Genomic DNA, 22,943 nt, shown 5'->3' on the forward strand with positions numbered 1-22,943 from the left:
CTCCTTGCTGCGCGAGACGCCGTGTGCGGAGAACTCTGGGCGGCTACCCCTCTTCATCCGGCGCACAGGTAGTGACGTCACGCGACCCGGAAGTAATTCCATAGGTCACGGCCGGAGGACTTCCGCACTCTGCCTCCGCTATGTGCATCCTCCGGACGTCCTCCACCTTGCCGCTGCCTCCGCATGACGAGTCCTCGGGGCAGCCCTTCCTGAAGCGGAACCTTTCTTTTCCAAACCAGGCCGACCAACAGGGCTACAGTCCACTGGGAGCGACGCTTCAAAGCACAAACCCACAGGTACTCCACAGGGGAAAACGGACCTCCATCATATCCAGGCCCGCTTCAGTGCCAACATATCCCTAGCCACCCAGGCTCTCCGGGACAGCGAGCACACATAGAGAGACCTGGTTCCTGGACCAGGAAATATCCAATACTGCCTGACCCTGGGTCCATCTTTAATTTATAGAGAGGCTGAAGGATATTTCCTGTTCCTGGGAGGAGCCAAGTCTCAATGTGTACCTGTCCTGGAGTGTTATTGGAAAAATTATGCATAATGCTGCATCAACTCAAAATTATTTGCATCTCATTGATCATCTCTATGTGGCAGTACACTGAGCGGTACTGTGAAGAAAAGGAAAGTGTGATGAAAGCAAGTAATGTATACGGCTCCCTGGGCTACTCTGCATATTGAGCATGGGAAAAGAAAGCCCCCCATCCCTCCCGGAGGGGCTATTATTATGTGTCTGATTCATACCCATCTGCAAAGCTTCCCTTCAGAACGCTGGGTACATTAATTGCTACATTTGCAGTATTGTGACCATTGTGACTGGTTCTCTTTATCCCCTCTTAGCCTCACTGACCGCTTTAGTAATGTCAGGAAGTGCCTTCCCTTTACTCCATTTCCTTCCTGTCTCGATTCCTGCTTACCACATGTCAATGGCGGTCGTCTGTGTTGTGCTTCCAAAGAGCAGCTCAGGAGCACGGTACCTGAAATCGGACAACAGACAGAGGACAGTGACTAAAGAGAACCTGCCTCCAGCACTCAAGCAATAATAAAGTAATGGTGAAACACTAGAGAAAGTGCTGAGACTCTTCCATCTGAATAATCCACATTATGCAGCCGCTTCTTAGTTATCCTGAAGCTGTCACAATGGATTTTCTGCTTCGTATCATTGTTTATCATTTTACCAATCCCATAACTCACCAGAGGGTCACAACCTTCGGCGTCATCTGCTTGGAGGGGACGCTGTATGCCCGGGCCAGGCCAAAGTCAGCTGCACAGGAGAAGAAACACAATTATGTATAGTCAGCTGAAATTGTCAGGAATCGGGAAGAGCTGAATGTAAACCAGCAACTACCACAAGAAGCCACTGAGAGCTCTGCTGTACTCCACATCCTTCCCAGTGTGCTCAAGAAAAACCACCTCTCATTCATCCACTCAATCACTAAACATTAAAGCCCCACCCAGCTATTCTTCGCTTGGGAGCTGAACCATGTCCCCTCCTGCCATCCACAACCTGCCAATCACCGCACTAATAACAGGAAGGGTCACCTAATTATGGATTAGTGAAGTTGTGCCTCTTTACAGTACAGTACCCAGCAAGCGTGTGGTGACGCAGAACTCCTAGGAGTGTGTAAGGGGGCTACAAAGGACCAAAAAGCCCTCTTACTAAAATGCTATGGAAATCAAGTTACTTTTGTTTTCCATAGCATTTTAGTAAGAAGGCTTTTTGGTCCTTTGTAGCCCCCTTACACACTCCTAGGAGTTCTGCTTCACCATGCGCTTGCTGGGTACTCGGTAACTCCTGGTGTTTTATGCCCTACCCCATAGAGCCACATTAATCCATGCCATGCACTGGTGAGGATCAATCAATCCGAAACAGTCTGTATGCATGTTGGATTATTGTAGCTCTGTACAATTAACAAGCTGACATCACTGCATTCCAGCGGTTCTGGAGGTGTGGCTAACTTGCAGGGACAACAATGGCTAATTTGCATATTTCAGCAGTGATTCACTGTGGGAGAGATCTCAGAGCTCACTCAAACCTGAATTGCGAATACTTTCTGTTTTAAGAAAGCAAACTTTTGTGTTTGTTCTCCTTAGACAAAGGGACCCCCATCCCAAGCACAGGAAGGGTCTGGGCTGCAACAGTAGTACTCACCGTCAACTTGTAGTAGCTGCACTTCAGCAGCAACGTGTCTGTTTACAAAGGATGACAGCAATGACAGGTTCCCTTGAAGCAACTGAAAGCAAAACCAAGTTACTTTCAGATATTAGAAAGATTTCTGGACTCACCGATCTTCACACATCCTTTATCGGTCATCAGCAGGTTGGACACCTTCAGATCTCTGTTCAGAGGAAAACAACACACGTTAAGACTAGTCACATGCTCCATGAAGCCAGCCGCGCCCATCACGGGTCCACAGCAGCATCTGCACTCAGAATAAGACCGCGGCTATCCTGATTCCATGTTCATTAATCAATCTAACATCACACATCTAAATGCGTTGCCTGTCTTATACAGCCAGCTGACTCCTCACTCAATGACCCCTAGCAGAGTCCACTGCCCTGGAACCAGCATGGAGCTTGTGAATCAGACAATGGCAACTTGTATTACGACAGGTTTTCAGTTAGTGATGACAGGTTCCTTAGAAAGCCCTATTTAAGCCACTGAAGAAGTCAAGTGCCGCTGTCAATCACGGCCACGTTGTCTGAGTCGCGGACAACGTGGCCGTGATCGACAGCGGTGGTTGACGCAGGCGCAGTAAGGGTGACCTCAAGGTAGCCTCTGCACTGTGCGGCGAGAGCGGGACGGCGGCAGGGAGCGGAGGTGACAGCGTGGGACAGTCGGCTGCAAGAGGCTGGAGAAAGCCCCAGGTGAGTAAAGCAGATTTTTTACAATTTGCCTGATTACTCCTTTAAGTCTGGAGCAGCCAGCTTCAACACAAGTATATAAACTAGTGACCTAAGCCTGTTTGAAAACGAGCTCTAGGTCTGTCACCACCGCGTGTGCTCGCACCTGCCCATCGCGCGCGCACACACACGTCCGGCCTGCATCCTGTCCCAACACCTGTCAGTGCTTGACATGTGCAGTAGCCCAAAAGCACTGACACACGGACCAGACACCTGCACATTATTAGGTAGGATATAGCGGAGCACAATACAAAAGCTTGGCAGAGGAGCTTTTTGTCCCTAGTCCTGTACAAAGGACAAGGAGACATGATGTGTATGGAGAACAAAGGTTTTGCCATCTATTTTAGAAAGGGGTTCGTAACAGTAAGATTTGTCCACTGGAAAGGGGCTTGGATCATTTCCTTGCATTAAAGGACATCCACAGCTATAATTACTTGGTAATTCCCAGCAGAGTTGATCCAGGGATTGCCACCTGGAGTTGGGAAGGATTCCCCCCCCCCCCCAAAGGTTAATTGGTTCAGGAAGGGGGGGGGGGGGGGGAAGAAAGAAGAAAGATAAAAAAAGAGAGAAAGAGTCAGGAAGTGTGTAAGGGTGTCGTGTGTGGTTTTTTTCTACCAAACTTTGCAACAACCCTTCCCTGAAGTTAAAACATTTTCCCCCTCAATATCTGGATCTGGGACTGGAACTGCTTGATCACCTGACTTCCTACTCCAATCACCTGCCATCTCCATCCCCCTCCTCAGAAAGGGATACATACAGGCCATCTAACATTAGCCCAGGTCCACCTATAATGGACGAGAATAACTCTCCAAAACTAGCTATGGTTCAACTCAAGGGGTGAAGCGGAGGATGCACATTAAATATTTTATCCAAAAAAGCAGGACAGGCTGTAGGACACAAAGTGTGGGGCAGTAATAGACCTGCTACTTTAGGACTCAATCCTACGGGATTACTCACACGCGGTGATTGTGGCGCATTTGCGATTTCCGCTGATCGCAAATGTGCTGCATGCAGAATTTTCCCGGCGACTGTGGCGGGCTTCTCATTCACTGCAATGAGTATCGTGGAAAATAGCCAAGCAAAAAAAATAAATAAAATCGCATTCCCAGTTAGGTGATTGCAATTTGCGGTTACGAGGGTGAATGGAGCCTCATAGCCTACGCCCCGCATTTTACAATACAGCCTAGTTTTCAGGAATATAATTATAAAGGCACAAAACTGATGAACAGAGTTCTGATGGTGGAATTGCTGGAACCCCAAACAGAGCACCTAAAATTCAATATTCTGTCCATGAATGGACTATACAGATCTCTACATATTCTACCAGAGAGGTGTAGGATATAGCCTCTCACCTCTCCAGAGAGCTGTACGATATCTCCCCCATCCCCCCCAGGAGATCTGTACGATATCTCCCCCGTCCCCCCCAGGAGATCTGTATGCTATCTAACCCCCCCCCCCCCCCCCCCCAGGAGATCTGTACAATATCTACCCCTCCCCAATGAGTTCTGTACGATAGCTCCCCCCAGGAGATCTGTGTACGATATCTCCCCCGTCCCACCCAGGAGATCTGTATGCTAACCCCTCCCCCTTCCCCCAGGAGATCTGTACAATATCTACCCCTCCCCAATGAGTTCTGTACGATATCTACCACTACCCCAAGAGATCTGTACAATATCTACCCCTCCCCCAGCAGATCTCTACGATATCTTACTCCTCCCCCAGGAGATTTGTACAGTACTGTACCCCCTCAGCCAGGAGATCTGTACAATATCTTCCCCTCCCCCCATGAAATCTGTACAGTACTGTACCCCCTCCCCCCATGAAATCTGTACAGTACTGTACCCCCTCCCCCCCAGGAGATCCGTATATCTTTCCCCTCCCCCAGGAGATCTGTACGATATCTCCCCCCTCCCCCCAGGAGATCCGTACAGTACTGTACCTGTGTACTATGAAGTTCTCATGTAGATACTGGAGGCCAGTCAGCAGCTGGAAGCAGATGCATTTTACCTGGAAGAGAAATTTACCTTTAGAATCAGGTTTATTTGCCAAGTATGACAGATGCCACACCTGGAATTGCTTTTGGTACACACAGGCATTGGCAGTAGTGTCAGACATGGGCTAAAGCACATATTTACAGTCATATTTACGATCAAGCATCAGTTTGGGGATGCAAGAGATACAAGAAGAGATGAGTGAGGGAAGTTAGGGGATTTGGTTGGGTGGCGGGCCTGAGCTTAGGAGACAGACAGCATGTGGAAAGAAAATACTCCTGTGCCCCGGGGTTTTAGTAGGGATGGCTCTGTAGAAGCGGCCACATAGAAGGTTGAAGTAGCGCTAGTCAGAGTGAGAGGGATTGTTCATTCTATTTGACCTGGAGGTGTACAGGAGGGCAAGGAGGTCCCAATGATCCTCTTTGGAGCATTAAAGAAAACCTGTACTGAAAAAAGTTCCCCTGGGGGGGGTACTCACCTCAGTAGGGGGAAGCCTCTGGACCCTATCGAGGCTTCCCCAGTCCTCCTATGTCCCACGGCTGTCTCGCTGCAGCCCCCGGAACGCACAGGCGACAAATCCAACAGCCTGTGCAATATTTACCTTTTCTGGCTCCAGCGGGGGAGCGGTTGCGGCTCTTCTGACAGAGATAGGCGGAAATAAACGATCTCCGTCGGGTCCGCTCTGCTGCCCACGGCTATTTCCGCCTCTCTCCGTGGGAAGGAGCGGATACTGCTCCTGCGCTGGAGCCTAAGAGGTAAATATTTACATCGCCGCCGCTCCGGGAGGATTTTCTCCGCCGCCGTGGGACCGAGGAGGACGGGGGAAGCCTCAATAGGCTTCCCCCGCCCGAAGCGAGTACCCCCCAGGGGAGTTTTTTTCATTACAGATTTTCTTTAATGACCCTCTGAAGTTTAGCTCTATCCCTTATGGATGCTCCATCGTGCCAGACAATGATCGAGGAGAATTGATTCAATAGTGGAGGAATAGAAATTGGTCAGTAGTTCCCACAACCTTCCAAATTCTTTCAGGCGCAGGTGGAAAAGCCTTTTTCGTGCCTTCTTCTGAGCTCTGGTGATGCTCTCTCACCATCTGAGATCGCCGGTAATGGTGGTGCCCAGAACCTGAATGTTTTGTACTTTGGTGAACTCAATGCCTTTGGCGGATACCGTGTTGGGTTTTTCTGAAGTCTATTTTTGCTGCATTTCGGACAAGGTTGTTGTCCTTGCACCATTTGCAGATTCTCTTGATCTTGTTGCAGTATGCGTGCTCCTTCTTCTACCACGAGGCTGAGAATGGTGGTGTCATCTGCAAACTTGACGATTGAGTCATCTGATAAAGTGCAGTTGTTTGTGTACAGCTGGAGAACAATACTGGTGACAGAACACACTCCCAGAGACTGCAAACGCACCTTGAACCCAAACAGAGGCTCTGCATATACACCAAAAGCTGTTAAGTGGGAGCAGCTGACCAAAAATGAATTAAATTAGTACATAGCAAGGAAATGAACAGCGCTACTTAAAAACAGATGAGTGCCTACCTGCAAAAGAGTGCACTTATGGGATAAAATACACACTGAGCATACACATGACCTGTCTACCACTGGAGGATGTTGGTTTCCTGTAACAGCTTGCATGCAACTTGTTAAATACTCGTTCCTCCCACTGCGAAAACTGTAACAGCTTGCATGCAACTTGTTAAGTACTCGTCCCTCCCACTGCGAGGGACGAGGGGCGAGATCATAATTGTACCTGGTGGAGTATGGACCTGTTGTGCTTAATCATTATTTTGACTCTGCATTGATACCTTGTATTCCATACTTTATTTTTAAACTCCACTGCCCGTTCTATGTCCCCTAACCAATATGGCTGCGGCTTTGACAGGCGATTATGGGGTGGGGATGGCCGTCCACGTCATCACGTACGTGGAGACTATTCCCCGTGTGTGGCCACACGCATTATCTACCCCAGACTCCGTCCTCTTAAAGCCTCCGCCTTTACGCGTCATCACGCGTCATGCGATGCGACTATTTAGTCACTCGCCGAACGGGAGGTCACATGCCCAGAAGAAGCCGTTGTCTGCGGCGAATCGCGACGGCTTCCTACACGCCTGCCCTCTGGTCCAGCTCCACTCCGGTAAGCCTCTCACTCAGCACGCTTACAGTCACCTTGATTGTTCTTTCACCAGGGCCTCCACTGCCCCTTTCGTCCTTTGGCATTCACTTTTCACTCACTGGCCTCAGTATATGGAATTACTTTCCATATTCTTTTCTTACTAGACTCTCACACCTCATTAGCACAGGCTGCCCATATGCACGTTCAGGCTTGCTCTATTCACATCCCCTCCCTCCTTGCTCCCGGTGTGTGCAGCTGGGTTTAGGTTACATACTACATATGTATCCATATGTTTGATATCAGCACATACAGTGCAATTTTGAGGGCATTATTTATATTGTGCTTGTTTTTATGGTTTTATTGTTATTTGTATGGTTCAATAAAGGCTATTTTGTATTCTCTACATTTTGTGGTGCGGTCTATGCAGGGCCATACGCTTGTCTTTCTGGTTGTGTGTTCCCGTTAGAAAGACTGACGGCTTCTATTAGAATCCGTGATCTCTCTAAAGATAAGAAAAAAAAAAAGAAAAAAAAGTTTCCTGTCCGCCCTACACTTTCTGGAAGCGAGAGCGCTTGCTTAGAGGAAGAAAAAAATTTGACTGAGGCCATCTTGTGGCAAAACAGTAAAACTACATCTATGTGCATTTTTTTTTTTTTAAATACTGTAAATTCACAAACAATTAAATTTAAAATTAACTGTTTACCTCCTACACTCCCAAAAAATATCCAAATAAATGTTTTTATTAAAAAAAAAAAAAAAAAAAAAATTGTTGGCTAAGGGTCTGAACTTTTTTAATATGCATGTCATGAGGGTGTGGTGCTATATATTTTTTTTTTTTAATTATAAGCTTGTAAATAGTGATGGACGCAAAACTTAAAAAATGCACCTTTATTTCCAAATAAAATATTGGCGCCATACGTTGTGATAGGGACATAATTTAAATGGTGTAATAACCAGGACAAATGGGCAAATAAAATACATGGGTTTTAATCATGGTAGCATGTATTATTTTAAAGCTATACTGGCCGAAAACTGAGAAAATTATTTTTTTCAATTTTTTCTTAATATTCCTGTTAAAATGCATTTAGAAAAAAATAATTCTTAGCAAAATGTACCACCCAAAGAAAGCCTAATTGGTGGCTGAAAGAACAAGACATAGATCAATTCATTGTGATAAGTAGTGATAAAGTTATTGGCGAATGAATGGGAGGTGAAAATTGCTCGGATGCATAAGGTGAAAAACGACTGAATGCTGAACTGGTTAATAAGGCAGACTAGTTATACCTGTGCTTCTGAAAAGGGGCTCTGCATGTTCTCCAGGAGGCTGGCCAAGTCCTGCTCACAGTATCCCATCACCAGGAAAATGCTGACAAGACACAATGTCACTCTGTGATATACATCAACTACACAAGCAGAGAGGACCTGTCCCCTCATTTATAGACAGAACTACAGTTAGGAATCATTCACACTATGCACATTACTGTGAGTTTGAGTAGCGCATTAGAACTTACAGCCATGTTAATAAATGGGCTTATTCACATTTAATGCATTTTCAAGTGTGCATTACAAAACAACCCTGACAGTGTTCTACATATTCCTGGACAAAGTGAGCAGTGTTCTCACTGGAATCTTTTTCCAGCCGGTGGCAGGAAGAATTAGCCGGGCAGGATGAGACGGAGAAATACAGAGGCACACCAGGCTATTGTCCAGGGCCCTAGAGCTGGCTGGGCCTCCCCCAATAGATAATGCTCCCCTGGGGCCCCAGCAGAGTAGGAGTTTGCTTCTCTGCCACGTAACTGCTGGGTGTTGCTGTGTGCACATTAATCCACACACACAGAGAAACACACACTACAGGCAGGAAAGAGCAGCTTACCTCAAGCATGGCAGGCGTATGTGGAGAGGAGGCGGGGCCAGCCAGGAGAGCAGTGAATAATTAGGAGGCGGGATTACACAATCCCAGCTCTCAATCCTGTGTGTCCTCTGCAGTAGCAAAGGGAGTTTGCTGCCTGAATTACACGATTTAGGCTTGCGTGGCAGTAATTCAGGCAGCAAACCCTTGGGGGCAGCAGTGCTGCTCACTGGTACATTGAGGCTGGGTGCACACATAGCAGAAACGCTAGCGTAGCGGGAATCGCTGTGTTTTATGCAGCAATGTTAGTCTATTAGACGCAGAAGAAGCTGCGTTTCACTGCGTTTTTACAGTATGCGTTTCAGAAACTCTGGTAGTGTTGCCTATTATGCAGGATGGCTGACAAAACGCACATAATTTGTGATCCGCAAACGTATTAAAACTCACGCAAAACGCATAAAAAAGCATTGTGTTTAATAAAAAAAAACACACACAAAAAAAAAAAAAAAGCACTAAGAACGTGGTAAAAACACAATAGCAAGTCGCAAATGCACCATCCTAAAACGCTACTTTTTCATGCTATGACATATGTGAACCCAGCCTGAAGGATTTACAGACTCGCCACCTTTCTCCCACACTCGCCCTCTGCAACTGGAGAGCTCCAAGTGTTGATCCCACCTAATATTATTCACTACTCTCCTTGCTGGCCCCTCCTCCCCTGCATGTGCTGCTCTGATAAGTGTCATAACAGCTTAAGGGGCACTATTGCTAAAATCTTCTTTTTTAGACCCTTTAGTGTAAATATGAGTTGTTTTCGCTGGCAATAAAACGGACACCTATTGTTGTCCGTTTCCTTGGTAACCTGTTGTTGCAATGTGTGCTCATTGATGCCGCCGCTACATTGCACAGATCGGAAAGCCGGTCAGGTTACCAAGGAAACGGACAACAGGTGTCCGTTTCATTGCCAGCTCAGGAACAGGGGGTCCTTGGAGGCCGGGCTAGCGTATGTCTTCCACACGCAGCCGCATACAACAATATCTTACGCTGCACGGAGGAGAGGCAGCGTCCTTCAGTTTACGGCGGCTGCTGTGCGCACAATAACTGCTCATTCGTGCAGTTACAAAGTTGGGAAATAAGAAAAGAGATGGGCAGAGGGGTGTAAAATAACGACAGCACACCAACCACTAACAGAGGCATCCCTATTACAGAATGGTTTAGGCTGCATTGACGTCGGGAAGATAAAAGTACTGACGTGACTGCATGCCTCTATATGTTTATTACTAGTAAACAAATACATTGCAAAAAGACTGATTCATGTGAAATATCAATCCTAAAACAACTCATATTTACACTAAAGGGTCTAAAAAAGAAGATTTTAGCAATAGTGCCCCTTTAAAGAGGAACTCCAGTGAAAATAATGTAATAAAAAAGTGCTTCATTTTTACAATAATTATATATAAATGATTCAGTCAGTGTTTGCCCATTGTAAAATCTATTAAATCCCTGATTTACATTATGACATTTACCACATGGTGACATTTTTACTGCTGGCAAGTAATGTAGCTGCTGCTTACTGTTTTGGCAGTTGGAAACAGCTGTAAACAGCCATTTCCCACAATGCAACAGGGTTCACAGACCGGAAACTACCAAAAGTACGTACTCAGAATTTCTTTGTGGGAGGGGTTTCACCACAATATCAGTCATACAGCGCCCCCTGATGGTCTGTTTATGAAAAGGAATAGATTTCTCATGTAAAAGGGGATATCAGCTACTGATTTGGATAAAATTCAATTCCTGGTCGGAGTTTCACTTTAAAATTCAGCATTAGGCTAGGCTCGGAGAGAACACTGAAGAGTGTTATCTTATCTATTAGTTTGTAAAGTGGTAAATGTTTTGTGCATCTAGACCGTAAGCTCACAAGGACCTCCTCCTATTGTTTCTTATTTTGCTGTATAAACAATGGTTCAAAACGGAGGCACCAGATAAGGAAAAAAATAGTTAAAAAACGTTTAGAAAGGGGGAGGAAATGGTGGACTTGCCTCCCTCAAGTAGACACACAGTTATTCACTGAAAAATACTTCTTTTCAAATAGACTCCAAAGTAATAGCAACGCATTTCACAAGTAGCATACCGCTTCATCAGGCAGTATATGGAGCTTGTAAAGAACCAGGCAAGGTAGGAGCGCACACGACACACGCGCCCCACTGTCAGCATGTATAGGGCTAATGAAAGAGGTAAATTCGAAAGACGGACGGGCACCGTGACACCGGACAGGTAATTTATAAATGCACGCTTATATACTAGGGGGACAGCAGCAAGACGATTCACAAGAGATTTCATGCTGATCGCTCAGGAGTCGGCCTGCGGTGTATAGCCAGCCAACAGATCTCTCTCAGAGTTAATCAGAGAGATTTGTCTCTTGGTCGAATCTGCCCATCATCACCTGATAAATGGCTACCTTGACTTACAAAGCATACAGCCAGGGGCAAAAAATCAATTTATGGTGCCCATACACTTGATTTCCCGCCGATACACAGCGGATTAAATCACTGTGATCGAATCTGCTGTGAAATCGGTGCGCACACGTTGACCAATCGACCAATTTTCGTCCGAAATCGATCCCATCGATCTGTCAGCGTGGAAAATTTTGCTCGAACGCTGGCGGGTCAGAAGTGCGTCGATAGCGACGTTCGAATGTCCGACCGACGCTAGCGGGCAATAAATTACCTGTTCCGCCGGCACATGTCCTCGCTGTCCCTTCTCCACGCTGGGCTCCAGCTGGCTTCACTTACTTCCTGTCGGGGGTAGTTCAAACAGTAGAGCACCCTCTACTGTTTAAACTTCCCCTGACAGGAAGTAAAGTGAAGCTGGAGCCCAGAGAGGAGAAGAAGAGACAACGGGACTCGTGCCGGCCGGATCAGGTAATGTATGCGGCAGCTCCACAGATTGTGAATCGGTTTCATAGTGAAATCGTATCAAAATCTGTTTGCAGTGTAGGCAGCCAATAGATCCCTCTTTAATCAGATTCGATCACAGAGCGATCTATCTGCTGGTCGATCTGGTGGCAATCGACCAGTGTATGGCTGCCTTTATAGACTGACTGTCCATATACTGCGGGGCAATCGTCTATATTAGCCAGATGGAGCTCCCAGGTAAATGACCCCGGGGAGATCACTGATAAACCACGGCTGTGAAGTCGGAGAAATTTGGGGTACCTGGAGTCGGAGGTTTCATAAACTGAGGAGTCAGATGATTTTTGTACCAACTCCCCAGCCCTGTGATAACCTTTACTGATTTTCTACTGACCTTTGGAGATGATCGCCCACCACCACCTCCTTCAGTTCCACGATGTTGGGATGTCGTAGCTTCAGCAGCAGCGTTATCTCCCGCAGACTGCTGATTGGGATGCCTGGAAAGGAACAAGTGGACTGAGGTCATCTGGGTGTCACTGTCACACAAGACAACATTGGCATTAATGTGGTCGGAGTTGTACAATGACCGCTTGCTGCAATGGGCTATTACTTCCATGCATTAAAGCGTACCTGATGTAAAAAAAAAAATTATATATACCGGTACTTATCTTAGTAGGGAGAGACCTCTGGATATCCTCTTACACCCCAGTCTTCCAGCACTAGGTTCTTCTAAAGTTATTCATAACAACGGTCAAATAGGCTTCTCATGGCTGTGCTTCTGTCCGCGTATGAGCTCATCCCTACTGAGCATGTGCAAGTAAGAACTGTGCACGCCAAATAGATAAAACTGCTCATGCATGTCCCTTTTCCTCTATGCACAAGCACTTTGTTCCACTGGGCATGTGCAGACCTTACTCACGCATATCCAACTCCAAGGTTTATGCAGAGCAAGAAATAGTGCAGATCTATGAAGAGGTGGGTGCTGCAAGTATTATCAAGGCAGCAGTAACTAAACAAGGTTTCCACAGCTATAAACTGCATCAAGCACTACAAAGCCAGAAGAGGCACAATCGATAGTGGGTTAGTTTTTTACTCAAATCTAATTCAAATGGAGTGGAGTAAGGTAGTAAATATATTGAATTTTGATCAGGGAAATACTGCTTGCACCAAACATCAGGCGAGTCGTATACTGTACGCTTAAGGGGCCCATACACCTAACGATTTTCCCACCAATATACAGCAGATTCGATCGCTGTGAAATCGTTGCACATACACTGACAGAACTATTGATTCCCGTCGAGCCGTCCTTGAGGAAGATTTTGCTTGATCGCCGGCGGGTCGGGAGTGAGTCGATAGCGGCGTTCGAATGCCCGACGAACGGGTTCCGGCTGGCTTCACTTCCTGTCCCGGCAGGAAGGTTAAACAGTAGAGCACCCTCTACTGTTTAAACTTCCCCCGGCAGGAAGTTCAGTGAAGCTGGAGCCGAGCGCGGAGAAGAAGACAGCGGAGACCTGGGGACTTGCGCCGGCCGGATTAGGTAATGTATGCGGGGGGAAAGGGGGGGGGGGTTAGGGGGAGGGGCTGGGTCAGCGGCAGCATCACAGATGGTGAATAGATTTCATGCTGAAATCGATTCACAATCTGTTTGCAGTAAAGGCAGAAGTCACATTCGATCAATCAGAGAGGGATCTATCTGTTGGTCGATCTGACGGCAAAACGACCAGCGTATGGCCACCTTAAGATTCGATTGGGCAAAACACAAAGGACTCTGACGGCTGCCGCTCAAGAGAGCAAGAAAATCTTGGAGAAAGGCTTCAATACAATTTTCACGTCAGGCTGATTGATAGTTTTCCGCATGCCCGAGCTGCTTCTGATCGAGGTAGGGATCGATTTTGAGATCAGTACTGCACGAAATCGATCCCTTTCTTGTTTGGAAATATTGGAATTTATGAAGCAATCAGTCACGAAAACAGCATCTTGTGTATCCTGCATTAGCGTCAGAAAAATATAGAACATTACGTGTGCATCTGTTAATGGGGTGTCTTGAAGCACAACTGAATGGCCCCGTGCCAATTTAGCCTAATTGCCCAGGCAGCATACACATCCAATTTTGATTGTCCAATTTTACCACTTCCATTTAGCACGAGCGCTTACTTACACAACAGTATAAAAAAAAAAAATTGTTGGCCCTCATGCTAGATATAAGAAATACTGGATGTGTGTACTCTCCCTAAATCGACCAAAAAAAAAAAAAAAAACCTTGATGCCCCAAATCAACTGAGTGACTCATGGTGAATATTCAACCACAATTTAGCTGATCAGAAAAATGTTTTTTTTATAATAGGTTGTGATAAAAAGGGAGTACATATTGGTTAGTTGATAGGAAAATTATCAATATATTATTTCTGATCACATCTTTATGATCCGGCGGGCAAATATCTGCTGAAAGGGCTCTGCTTGCACTGTAATCAAGGGAGAAGCACTGTGATCACAGTCAGTCCAGATGAGCAAAGATGAACAGATCTCACAAAACCACATGATGAAGCTGCCAGAATATAGTCAGACTCTGTCCAATGTTCTAACCTCTGCTCTGACTCAGCTTTGTGCAGCACCCCTAACACACAATCTGATTGTTGCTGGGGGTACAGCTGCTTATTATCCTGGTGACCCCAGAGTGCCCTGTCCCCCAGACTCACCGTCCTTTTCTTTATCCATGCGCACTTTCTTCAGAGCCACAATCTCATTGTTGCTGGTGTCCCTGGCACGATCTGTGGAAAGAATAGGACTGAGTTAAGAGTGCCCATACACTGATTTTCCTCATAGATATCCAGCCGATGCGATCATAATAGTCGAATCTGGCAGAGAACACCGCTGAAAAATAGACAGCTCATTTCGAATGATTTCCAGCTGAATCGATTGATCCAGCGGGAAGAGTGCCATGCCAGCGCGACCCCTTGCCTCCAGGGCTGTGGAGTCAGATGATTTTTGGAGACAGGTTACATTACATTTGGGGGGAAAGGGGGGGGGGGGGGGAAGGGGGGTAGACAGTGATGAAGAGGTACCAAGTCTGGCACAGGACACCTTGAGCTAACCATACACTATTCAGTCTTTCAGCAACCGAGCAGACGTCACGTTGATTGTTCTGAAGTCAAATCACAATATTTCTGACCTCAGTTATGCTAATACAGATGAAATTAATCAAATCAGACACTCTATAAGCTTATTTTATGCTAGGTACACACCATACGCTTTTTCGGCAGATGGTACGATAAATTTTGTCATGTCTGATATTATTTCCGATCGGTTTTCTGGCCGATTTCTCATAAAAGTGAATGGAAATTGATATGAAAAGATAAGAGAATTGAACGGAAATTCAAGCAGAGAATCGATAGGACAGAAAATTGCATTGTGTGTACCTAGCATTACTCACTTCATGCATATAAGACCACTGATTTGATCTCAGGATTCTCTCTGCATCAGTGCCCCCTGCTGGTGGACCATGGCTGTGGCAGAAATACCCACTTTATCAAAGCAAACTTTTGTTTTTCTTAGTATTTTAGTAAGGGGGCTTTTAGGACCATTGTAGCCCCTCACACACTCCTAGGAGTTCTGGTTCACCAGCAGCTTGCTGGTTAATCTGTACCTCTTGGTGTTACAAGCCCTACTCCATAGAGCCACATTAATCCATGCCATGCACTGATGAGGATCAAACAATCCGAAACAGTCTGTATGCATGTTGGATTATTATGGCTCTGTACAAATTAACAAGCTGACATCATTGCATTCCAGCGGTTCTGGAGGTGTGTTTTGCTTCTAAGGGTAACAATGGTTAATTTGCATATATTCAGCAGTGATGCACTGGGAGACATCTCAAGCTCACTCCAACCTGAAATATCGCAAATTCTTTCTGTTTTAAGAAAGCAAACTTTTGTTTTTATCACAGCAAATTTGTTTCTGGACTTGCTGACTCTAAGCTGGCCTCATTGACCACTCCTTCCCCCTATTAGGTCTAGCATTCTGTTTGCTGAAAGTTTGCCAATTCAGCATGGTTTTCATCCTGCTTGCTGTTGCTTCCAGTCCCCTTGACACCTGCCCTGTCTGATTCACTCCCGTAATACCCGATTCACTTTCCTGACCCAGCTTGCTTGAGCTAGGCTCCTTATCTCAACCTCAGCTTGCCTACCAAACGCAGCACCTACCAGCTGCCTAAACTAAGGATCTGTCTGTGGCACAGACAGTCTTCCAGTGAAAAGTTCCTACTAGGTCTTCAACTGCATTAAATGGAAAAATCATACAAACCCCAAGAAGTTAGTATGGTTAAGGTGACCCAGCGGGAAACCTCATAGGAGAACAGTTCTCGAATCACAGTACCCTCTTACAGCACAAAGTGTTGTGACTGGCCAAGTACTGTGTGCATAGTTACTACTTATCTGAAAAAGTTGTACAGAGTGCTGCCGTTGGAGAACAGCAACCAATCAAGTTAGCATAATTTCCTATGAGGTTTCCCGCTGGGTTACCTCAACCACCCTAGGGTCGACCTACATGTAAAAAAACAGCTCTACAAAAACACCTATTGATAAAATCACTCCTATTCCAGCAGAATTTGTGGGATTCTTTTCCACTAGAAACCCCTGAATCTGAGTTGTTCCTACTGTCCATCCGCATCATCAGTATGTGCCAGTGTGTCACGATATGGAGATCGCCACTGGAAGATTAGATTGGGTGAGTTACACCTAACGTTACGCATGCTTGCAACTCAGCAGAGAGGGAGGAGAGGAATGCAAGTCGCTACAGGAATGTGACCTGTATCAGAAAAAGTCTGCCCACCCATTATGCAGCGTGTGTACAGGTACAGCAGCACCCAATGCCTCGGCCAACCATCAGCCTGGCAGATAGCTGGCCAGAAGCATAGTTCTCCCCACTCACCCAACTCTCGTGTGACACCGCTCCGCTGACTCTCCGCCCCCTTACACACACACACACACACACACACACACCTGTGTCTATACAGCCTCAACCCCGCTATGTCACCCAAGGGATCGGGTCTTTATCCCCACCAGGCAACATACCTCGTGTGTACGGGACTTAAACATTTCTTCAAAACAGACATCATACAAATGACAGCGCTCATAGACTACAACTGAATTGTAGACCAATCATGTCTTTATCGTTAGATTAGCGGTAGGTCTACCCCGAGAGGACCAGTCATCGCCGTGGGGAAGTCTAGTAGGGAATAATTTGTGCACCTATTATTTATACTGAAGCTAACGGCCTCCTTTGCTGTACCTGTTTTGAATGCAAGTTGTGTATTTTAGTCCACACTGTGGAGCTCTGCACATCTATTGCAGGTAGTCAATTCGGGTGCAGCCTCTGTTTGGAAGCGCTGCCAATGTCTCCTGCGGGACTTAAACATTATATGAGGCTTGTGGTGGGTGGGTGCTCTGCTTGCCGATACATGGTAGGTAGACAAAGGTGGGATTACAGGAGATAGAAGATAGAATACTTACACACAATTCCGTATGTCCCCTCTCCAATCCGATTCAGTTTCTCAAACTCCTTCACACTGCGACATCGTCCGAGCTGCCGAAAAGAGGACTCAAATGAAGCTAAAACGACTCACCATTCATGAAGCCAACATGGCACCAATACCGATACACCAGTCTTATGAATGAGATGCTAATAACTCCAGGGGTGAAGGAGGGGAAAGCTAAGATGTGTTGAAGAAGAAAGGAGAGGAGCACAGACAGGGAAGTTAAGAAGGGGGAATGCTGGGGTGGAAGGAGACAGATGGGTAAGGAGGCGGGTGGGTGAAAGGGTGGAAGAGAGAATAGGCGGAGTTAGTATGGTCGAGGTGGCCAGCGTGAAAGTCCATAGGAAAATTTCACTACACTAACGTTATTGGGTGGACAGCGCCCTCTCCAACCGCTAGGTTTCAGATAGCTTGTATTAATTATTCGGCCAGTTAGAAAACTTCAAGTTGTAAACATTGCTGTGATTGGAAAACTGTTCCCGATGGACTTTCACAGGTGCTAGTCTATTTAGGGGTCTCAGCAGGAAAGCTCACAGTTCTCCAATCACAGGACCCTCTACAAAACGAAGTGTTGTGATTGGCCAAATAGTGTGGGTGTAGTTTATTGCAAGCTATCTGAAGCCTAGCAGTTTGAGAAAGTGCTGTCCACCCAATCACATGAATTCCCCTATGAGGTCTTCTGCTGGCTCCCCTAAACTAGACTAGCACCCTTTAACGCTGGCTCACCTCAATCATACTAGCTCTGAATAGGTGAGGAATCGGAGAAAGGGAATATGTCTACATGGAGGTAGGGTGAAAGGGAGTGGGGTGGAATATGATTACATGCAGATAACGAGGAGTGCAGGGGGGAGGGGTGTGTGAGAAGGGGAATGTGACCATATGACTACATGGGGTAAGGTGAAGAGAGTACATTTGAAATCGGCGCCGGTAGACTTGGGCGCAGGATACAGCGGTATATGGCTGATCCTGCTTCTGCACAAGTCCGGGCCGATTTAATTACTATTCCCCCTACAGGCGGCCATGTATAGTGGGGGAATGAAATAATTCGGCTTCCAGCGATTGCTGGAGGCCGAATTATAATGTTTTTAAGCAACCTCGGCTCTGTCTTCTGACGGAGCCGACGTTACTCACTGAGCGCTGCAATAGGAATGATTCCTATTGTAGTCTATAGCTGCGCCCAAATCTAGCAGCGCTGAAAAGCACTGCTCCGAGGTGAAGAGCGGAGGGAGGGGGGGGGGGGATATGACTACATAGGGGTATGGAGAAGGGGGTGGGGATGAAGGGGAGAAGGAAGATATGACTATATGACTTCTTGGGGGTAGGTTATGACCACATGGGGGGGAAATAGGGTGAAAGGGGGAGTGACTACATGGGGGCATGGGGGTAGAATGAGTTGGGAGGGGGGGATATGGCTGCATGGGAGTAGAATGATGAGATGGGGGTGAAGAGGTGGGGGAGGGATATGACTACATGAGGATAGGATGATGAGTTGGGGGGGGGGGGGGGGCAGCAATATGGTTGCATAGGGGTAGGGTGAAGAGATGCAAGTGCAGGAGCATACCTCCACACTTTGAGATGAGAAAGAGGGACACTTAAGCCACACCCCTGATCATACCCCTAGTCACACATACTATAAAGATTTCATAAGCAATATATGTTTTATAATTCAAACTACACTGGTCCTTTCTATCGCGGATGATTTCCATGCATATTAAAAATTAGTAATATATCAATTTATAGGATGGGAATAAAGTTTAGAGTCAAACTTTTTTTTAGTAGAGAAATATTTAGATATTTACATAGAAAGAGGGGCAAATGAGGAGGAAATAGGGGACAGAGGGACAGGGTTCCCAAAAAGGGACTGTCCCTCCAAGAGAGGGACATTTGGGAGCTATGGAGGAGGAGATACAGGGGCTGGCTCAGGGGTGCAGTTTGTTACAGGGTATTGTGGAGTAGAAAGCTGTGGGTGAGGAAGGGGTTAGTAGTAGATGTGGGAGTTGGAGGGGTGAATGTGATGAGGTGGAGGCAGTAGGTGGGGCATGCGTGTATCTCCCCTCCACCCGTTATATAAAGTACACACTCTATCTCGCTCCGGAACCGGCCGGAATATCTCTTCACGGGCGCTCTTCAGTCGGATCTGCTCCATCTCCGGTTCTGCAGTGGGCTCCGCCATGTTTGTTTCAGCTGCAGATCATGTGATTAAGCTAACCCCGCCCTCTATAGTTGAGCACGTGCTGATCAGCTTCTCCAGGGGCGGAGTCTGGGCGGGTGTGAACAGATGCAGGGGTGGAGTCTGGGGCGGGTGTAAACAGGTACTGCACCGGCGGTGGGTGGGATCAGCCTGCCTCCATAAGAAGCACTCACCGGTCAGAGCGTTGGAGGCGTGGCGGGGATCTGTCCCCTTCCGACTGCTGACACGCCCCCGTAATTTTTTCGTACACACCACCATAGGCACTAGTTAGGCACAGGGTCAGGTACACTATGGGGCAAATCACAAGCGATGCCCGAACGCCAGACACGCTTACATTGACACACATTAATGTGGCAATAGGCAAACAGATCCAAAGCCGATAAGATAGCGTTAAAATCCCACCATACACTGTACAGATTTTCAATACATTTCACACTGAAATCTGCTGAACCGCTGCATTACAGTTCAAAGCACTGCAACCAGGGCGCAGAGATTACAAGGATAGCATGTTTGTACTGAGTTAAGAAAAAAACAAAAGTTTGCTTTCTTAAAACAGAAAGAAACACAGCAGGGCCAGATTTACCATACGACACTGTAGGCGCGTGCCTACAGGCGCCTGATGATGGAAAGGCGGCTCCCTCCTCTCCTTGAGCTCCTCCATCCATCCTTCCCTATGCAGAGTCCTGATGAGAGTGTAAATGAGAGGTTACTCACCAGGCTCTCAGCATTCCCCTGATGAGATCTCCCTTCAGTCAGGGGCATCTCTAGCTACATGATAATGAGGTTCCTCTAATTACCTAATACCTGAGGGTACTTCTGGCTACCTTACACTAAGGGACACCTGTAGCTACCTATGACAAGCAAGGGAAGTAAGGAAGCAGTGACAGCTGGGACAGCCAGCACACTAACGGTGCAGTTCGGTGGGGGTTTGTAGATTCATGGAGGGCGGAGTCTAGGGTGCCAGGACATCTGTGCCTATAGGCTCCTGTGATGTAAATCCAGGCCTGACCTACAGCATACAGTCAGAGTAGGAGAAGCGAGAGGAGAGGGAGGTGAAGAGGTTATCATTGGGGAAAAGCAGCTTGTTGTGCTGTGTGAGGAGGGGGGGGGGAGGCAGGAGAGCAGCATTGGGAAAAAGCAGAGCTTGTTGTGCTGTGTGAGGAGTCTTATAGTGGGGGGGGGGGGGGGAGATCAGTGTTTCATTTGAATTAAATTTCAAAATCTCACAAGTTTGCCTCAGGCAGCAAAAAGTCTAGGACGGCCCTGAGTGCAACGATGTGGGCCATCAATCTATAGCAGAATCCATTAAATCAACATGACTGGTCCGATCATAACTTTGATCACTTTTAGCCTTTGCGTTTGGTAGCCAGAAGTCTCCCCCCCAGCATAAGGTAGCCTGGCCAGAGGTGCCCCCAGTATTAGTAGCTGGTAGCCCTTCAGTATTAGGTAGCCCCGGAAAAACAGTTCACCCTGCTCCTGCAAAAGGCCCTGCAGCATTGATTACTATTCCCCTTCCAGACCGCGGTGGACTCAGGAAAAACTCATAATCCTGCTGCCAGCTACTGCTAGCGGCTGAATTACGCTATTTTTAAAGTAATTAACAAATATTCCGGCGTATGAGACGACTGGGCCTTTAAGACAACCCCCCAAATTTTCGCATTAAATTATGGAATTTAGGATATACTCGCCGTATAAGACTACCCCTCTTCCAACCCACACCAAGTAAAAATATATATATATTTTTTTACTGGTGCTACGTATGAACAGATACTGGTGCTGTACTGTATGTGGTACCCAGTATATAACAGTATACAAGTGATTGACTGGTGGGATTAGTCAACTCTCCCTAAGCGGATTGGTCAGCTCTCCTTGTCTACCTGTTTATCAGAACGGTATGGAATAGATTACGCTGTGCCCATAAACCACGCCTCTTTCACCCTTGTATCCTATTTACCTCCTCCTCTGCCTCTCAGATCTCACACATGTGCGCTGCACCGCTTCACTACAGTCCTCAGCAGCGCGATCTGAGAGGCGGTAACAGGATAGGGCGTATTCCCCGGCATCAATGACGACCCCTGACTTTTCAGATCATTTTCAAGAGTTAAAAAGTAGTCTTAAGGTCCGTACACACGCCGGACTTTAGGCAACGACGGGTCCTTCGTTGCCTCCCGCTGGGTGGGCGTGCCAGCGACAGTCCGGCGTGTGTACGCTCTGTCGTCAGACTGATACGGCTGTTTCTGAGCGATCCGCCCGGCGGATCGCTCAGAAACAGCCGTATCAGTCTGACGACAGAGCGTACACACGCCGGACTGTCGCTGGCACGCCCACCCAGCGGGAGGCAACGACGGACCCGTCGTTGCCTAAAGTCCGGCGTGTGTACGGACCTTTATACACCAGAATATACAGTAATTGCTGTCTGAGCACCGCTATAGCTGTAATACACATTACGGCCTATGGTGGTGCCCAAATCTCCAGCACAGTTTTGTGTGGTTATGTTAGCTGATCCCTTGGGCAGCAGCTCGCAATTTCCAACCTTTGCATACCATTGGCAGCCTTCTCTTCCATTATGCAGCAATTCCTCCTCCATGTCCAGCCGCCCCTTGGCCACCTGCTACACAAGGCCCGGGCCTTGGTGGCCTTTCTAGAAATCCAGCCCTGAGCGCAGGAGAAAAGTGACATACCTCTCTGGGCTCCACTGACAAACTACCATCTCCACGCATATTTGTCTCTAGGAGTAGAGTCTGCTCTCTGCACGTAACCCTTGGGTCACATGAAGAGGGATGGCACCATAGTCATGATGTCGGTTGGTAGCCATACACTCGTTAGATTTCTGATCTATCTGATGTGTTTAGGAACATTTTTTACTAGGAACAGATTTCCAATAGATTTCAGTTTGAAATCTATTGAAAATCGATCTGATGGCATTTTTTTGCCCATTAGGACCAATGCAAAATGATAAGCAATCTCAACAGATTGACCTAGTTTTTCCAGCCTGCCAGATCGATTGCAATCGGTCGATTGGTCAATTGATTTGCAATCGATCGATTTTGATCGATCGGCAAAAAATCGGCTGAGTGTATGGGCCCCTTTAGGCTCAACACACACCATACAATCTTGGTTGTTCAATCTTACCACTTTCATGTAGCATAAATTTGGTAAATCTGTACAACCAAGATTGTATGGTACGTGTTGAGCTTAAAGGTGGCCACACGCTACAATAAAATGATCCAATTTTACAGCAATTCAATAAAAACGATCGTATCTCTTGAAAAAAATCAAAAGATTTTTTTCATTCGACTGAAACATCTGATCAGTTTTCAAGTTTTTTTCAATTTATATCGATCCGGAATGCCAGATATTTCTTTTCAATTTCTACTTAAGATTGTATGGTGTGTGTTGGATTGTCAATTTATTAATATACACACCATAGCAATTTTCTCAGAGT

At 46.7% G+C, this 22,943-nt stretch overlaps 1 protein-coding gene across 1 annotated transcript in view; it reads right to left on the reverse strand.

The window, feature by feature from the left end:
* CDK10 (cyclin dependent kinase 10) overlaps window positions 1–19,547 on the reverse strand; it is a 30,291-nt gene extending 10,744 nt beyond the window's left edge. Inside the window, exons 1-9 of the mRNA XM_068261459.1 lie at window positions 19,388–19,547; window positions 17,285–17,357; window positions 14,474–14,545; window positions 12,172–12,274; window positions 8,301–8,382; window positions 4,853–4,920; window positions 2,296–2,348; window positions 1,204–1,273; window positions 927–986 (exon numbers count right to left, since the gene is read on the reverse strand). Coding sequence (XP_068117560.1) covers window positions 927–986; window positions 1,204–1,273; window positions 2,296–2,348; window positions 4,853–4,920; window positions 8,301–8,382; window positions 12,172–12,274; window positions 14,474–14,545; window positions 17,285–17,357; window positions 19,388–19,480 — 674 coding nt within the window. The 5' untranslated portion in view covers window positions 19,481–19,547. The remainder of the gene's footprint in view (window positions 1–926; window positions 987–1,203; window positions 1,274–2,295; window positions 2,349–4,852; window positions 4,921–8,300; window positions 8,383–12,171; window positions 12,275–14,473; window positions 14,546–17,284; window positions 17,358–19,387) is intronic.
* Window positions 19,548–22,943: the final 3,396 nt, after the last annotated feature.

Source organism: Hyperolius riggenbachi, chromosome 11 (assembly GCF_040937935.1).
Source record: "Hyperolius riggenbachi isolate aHypRig1 chromosome 11, aHypRig1.pri, whole genome shotgun sequence".
Taxonomy (NCBI): Eukaryota; Metazoa; Chordata; class Amphibia; order Anura; family Hyperoliidae; genus Hyperolius; species Hyperolius riggenbachi.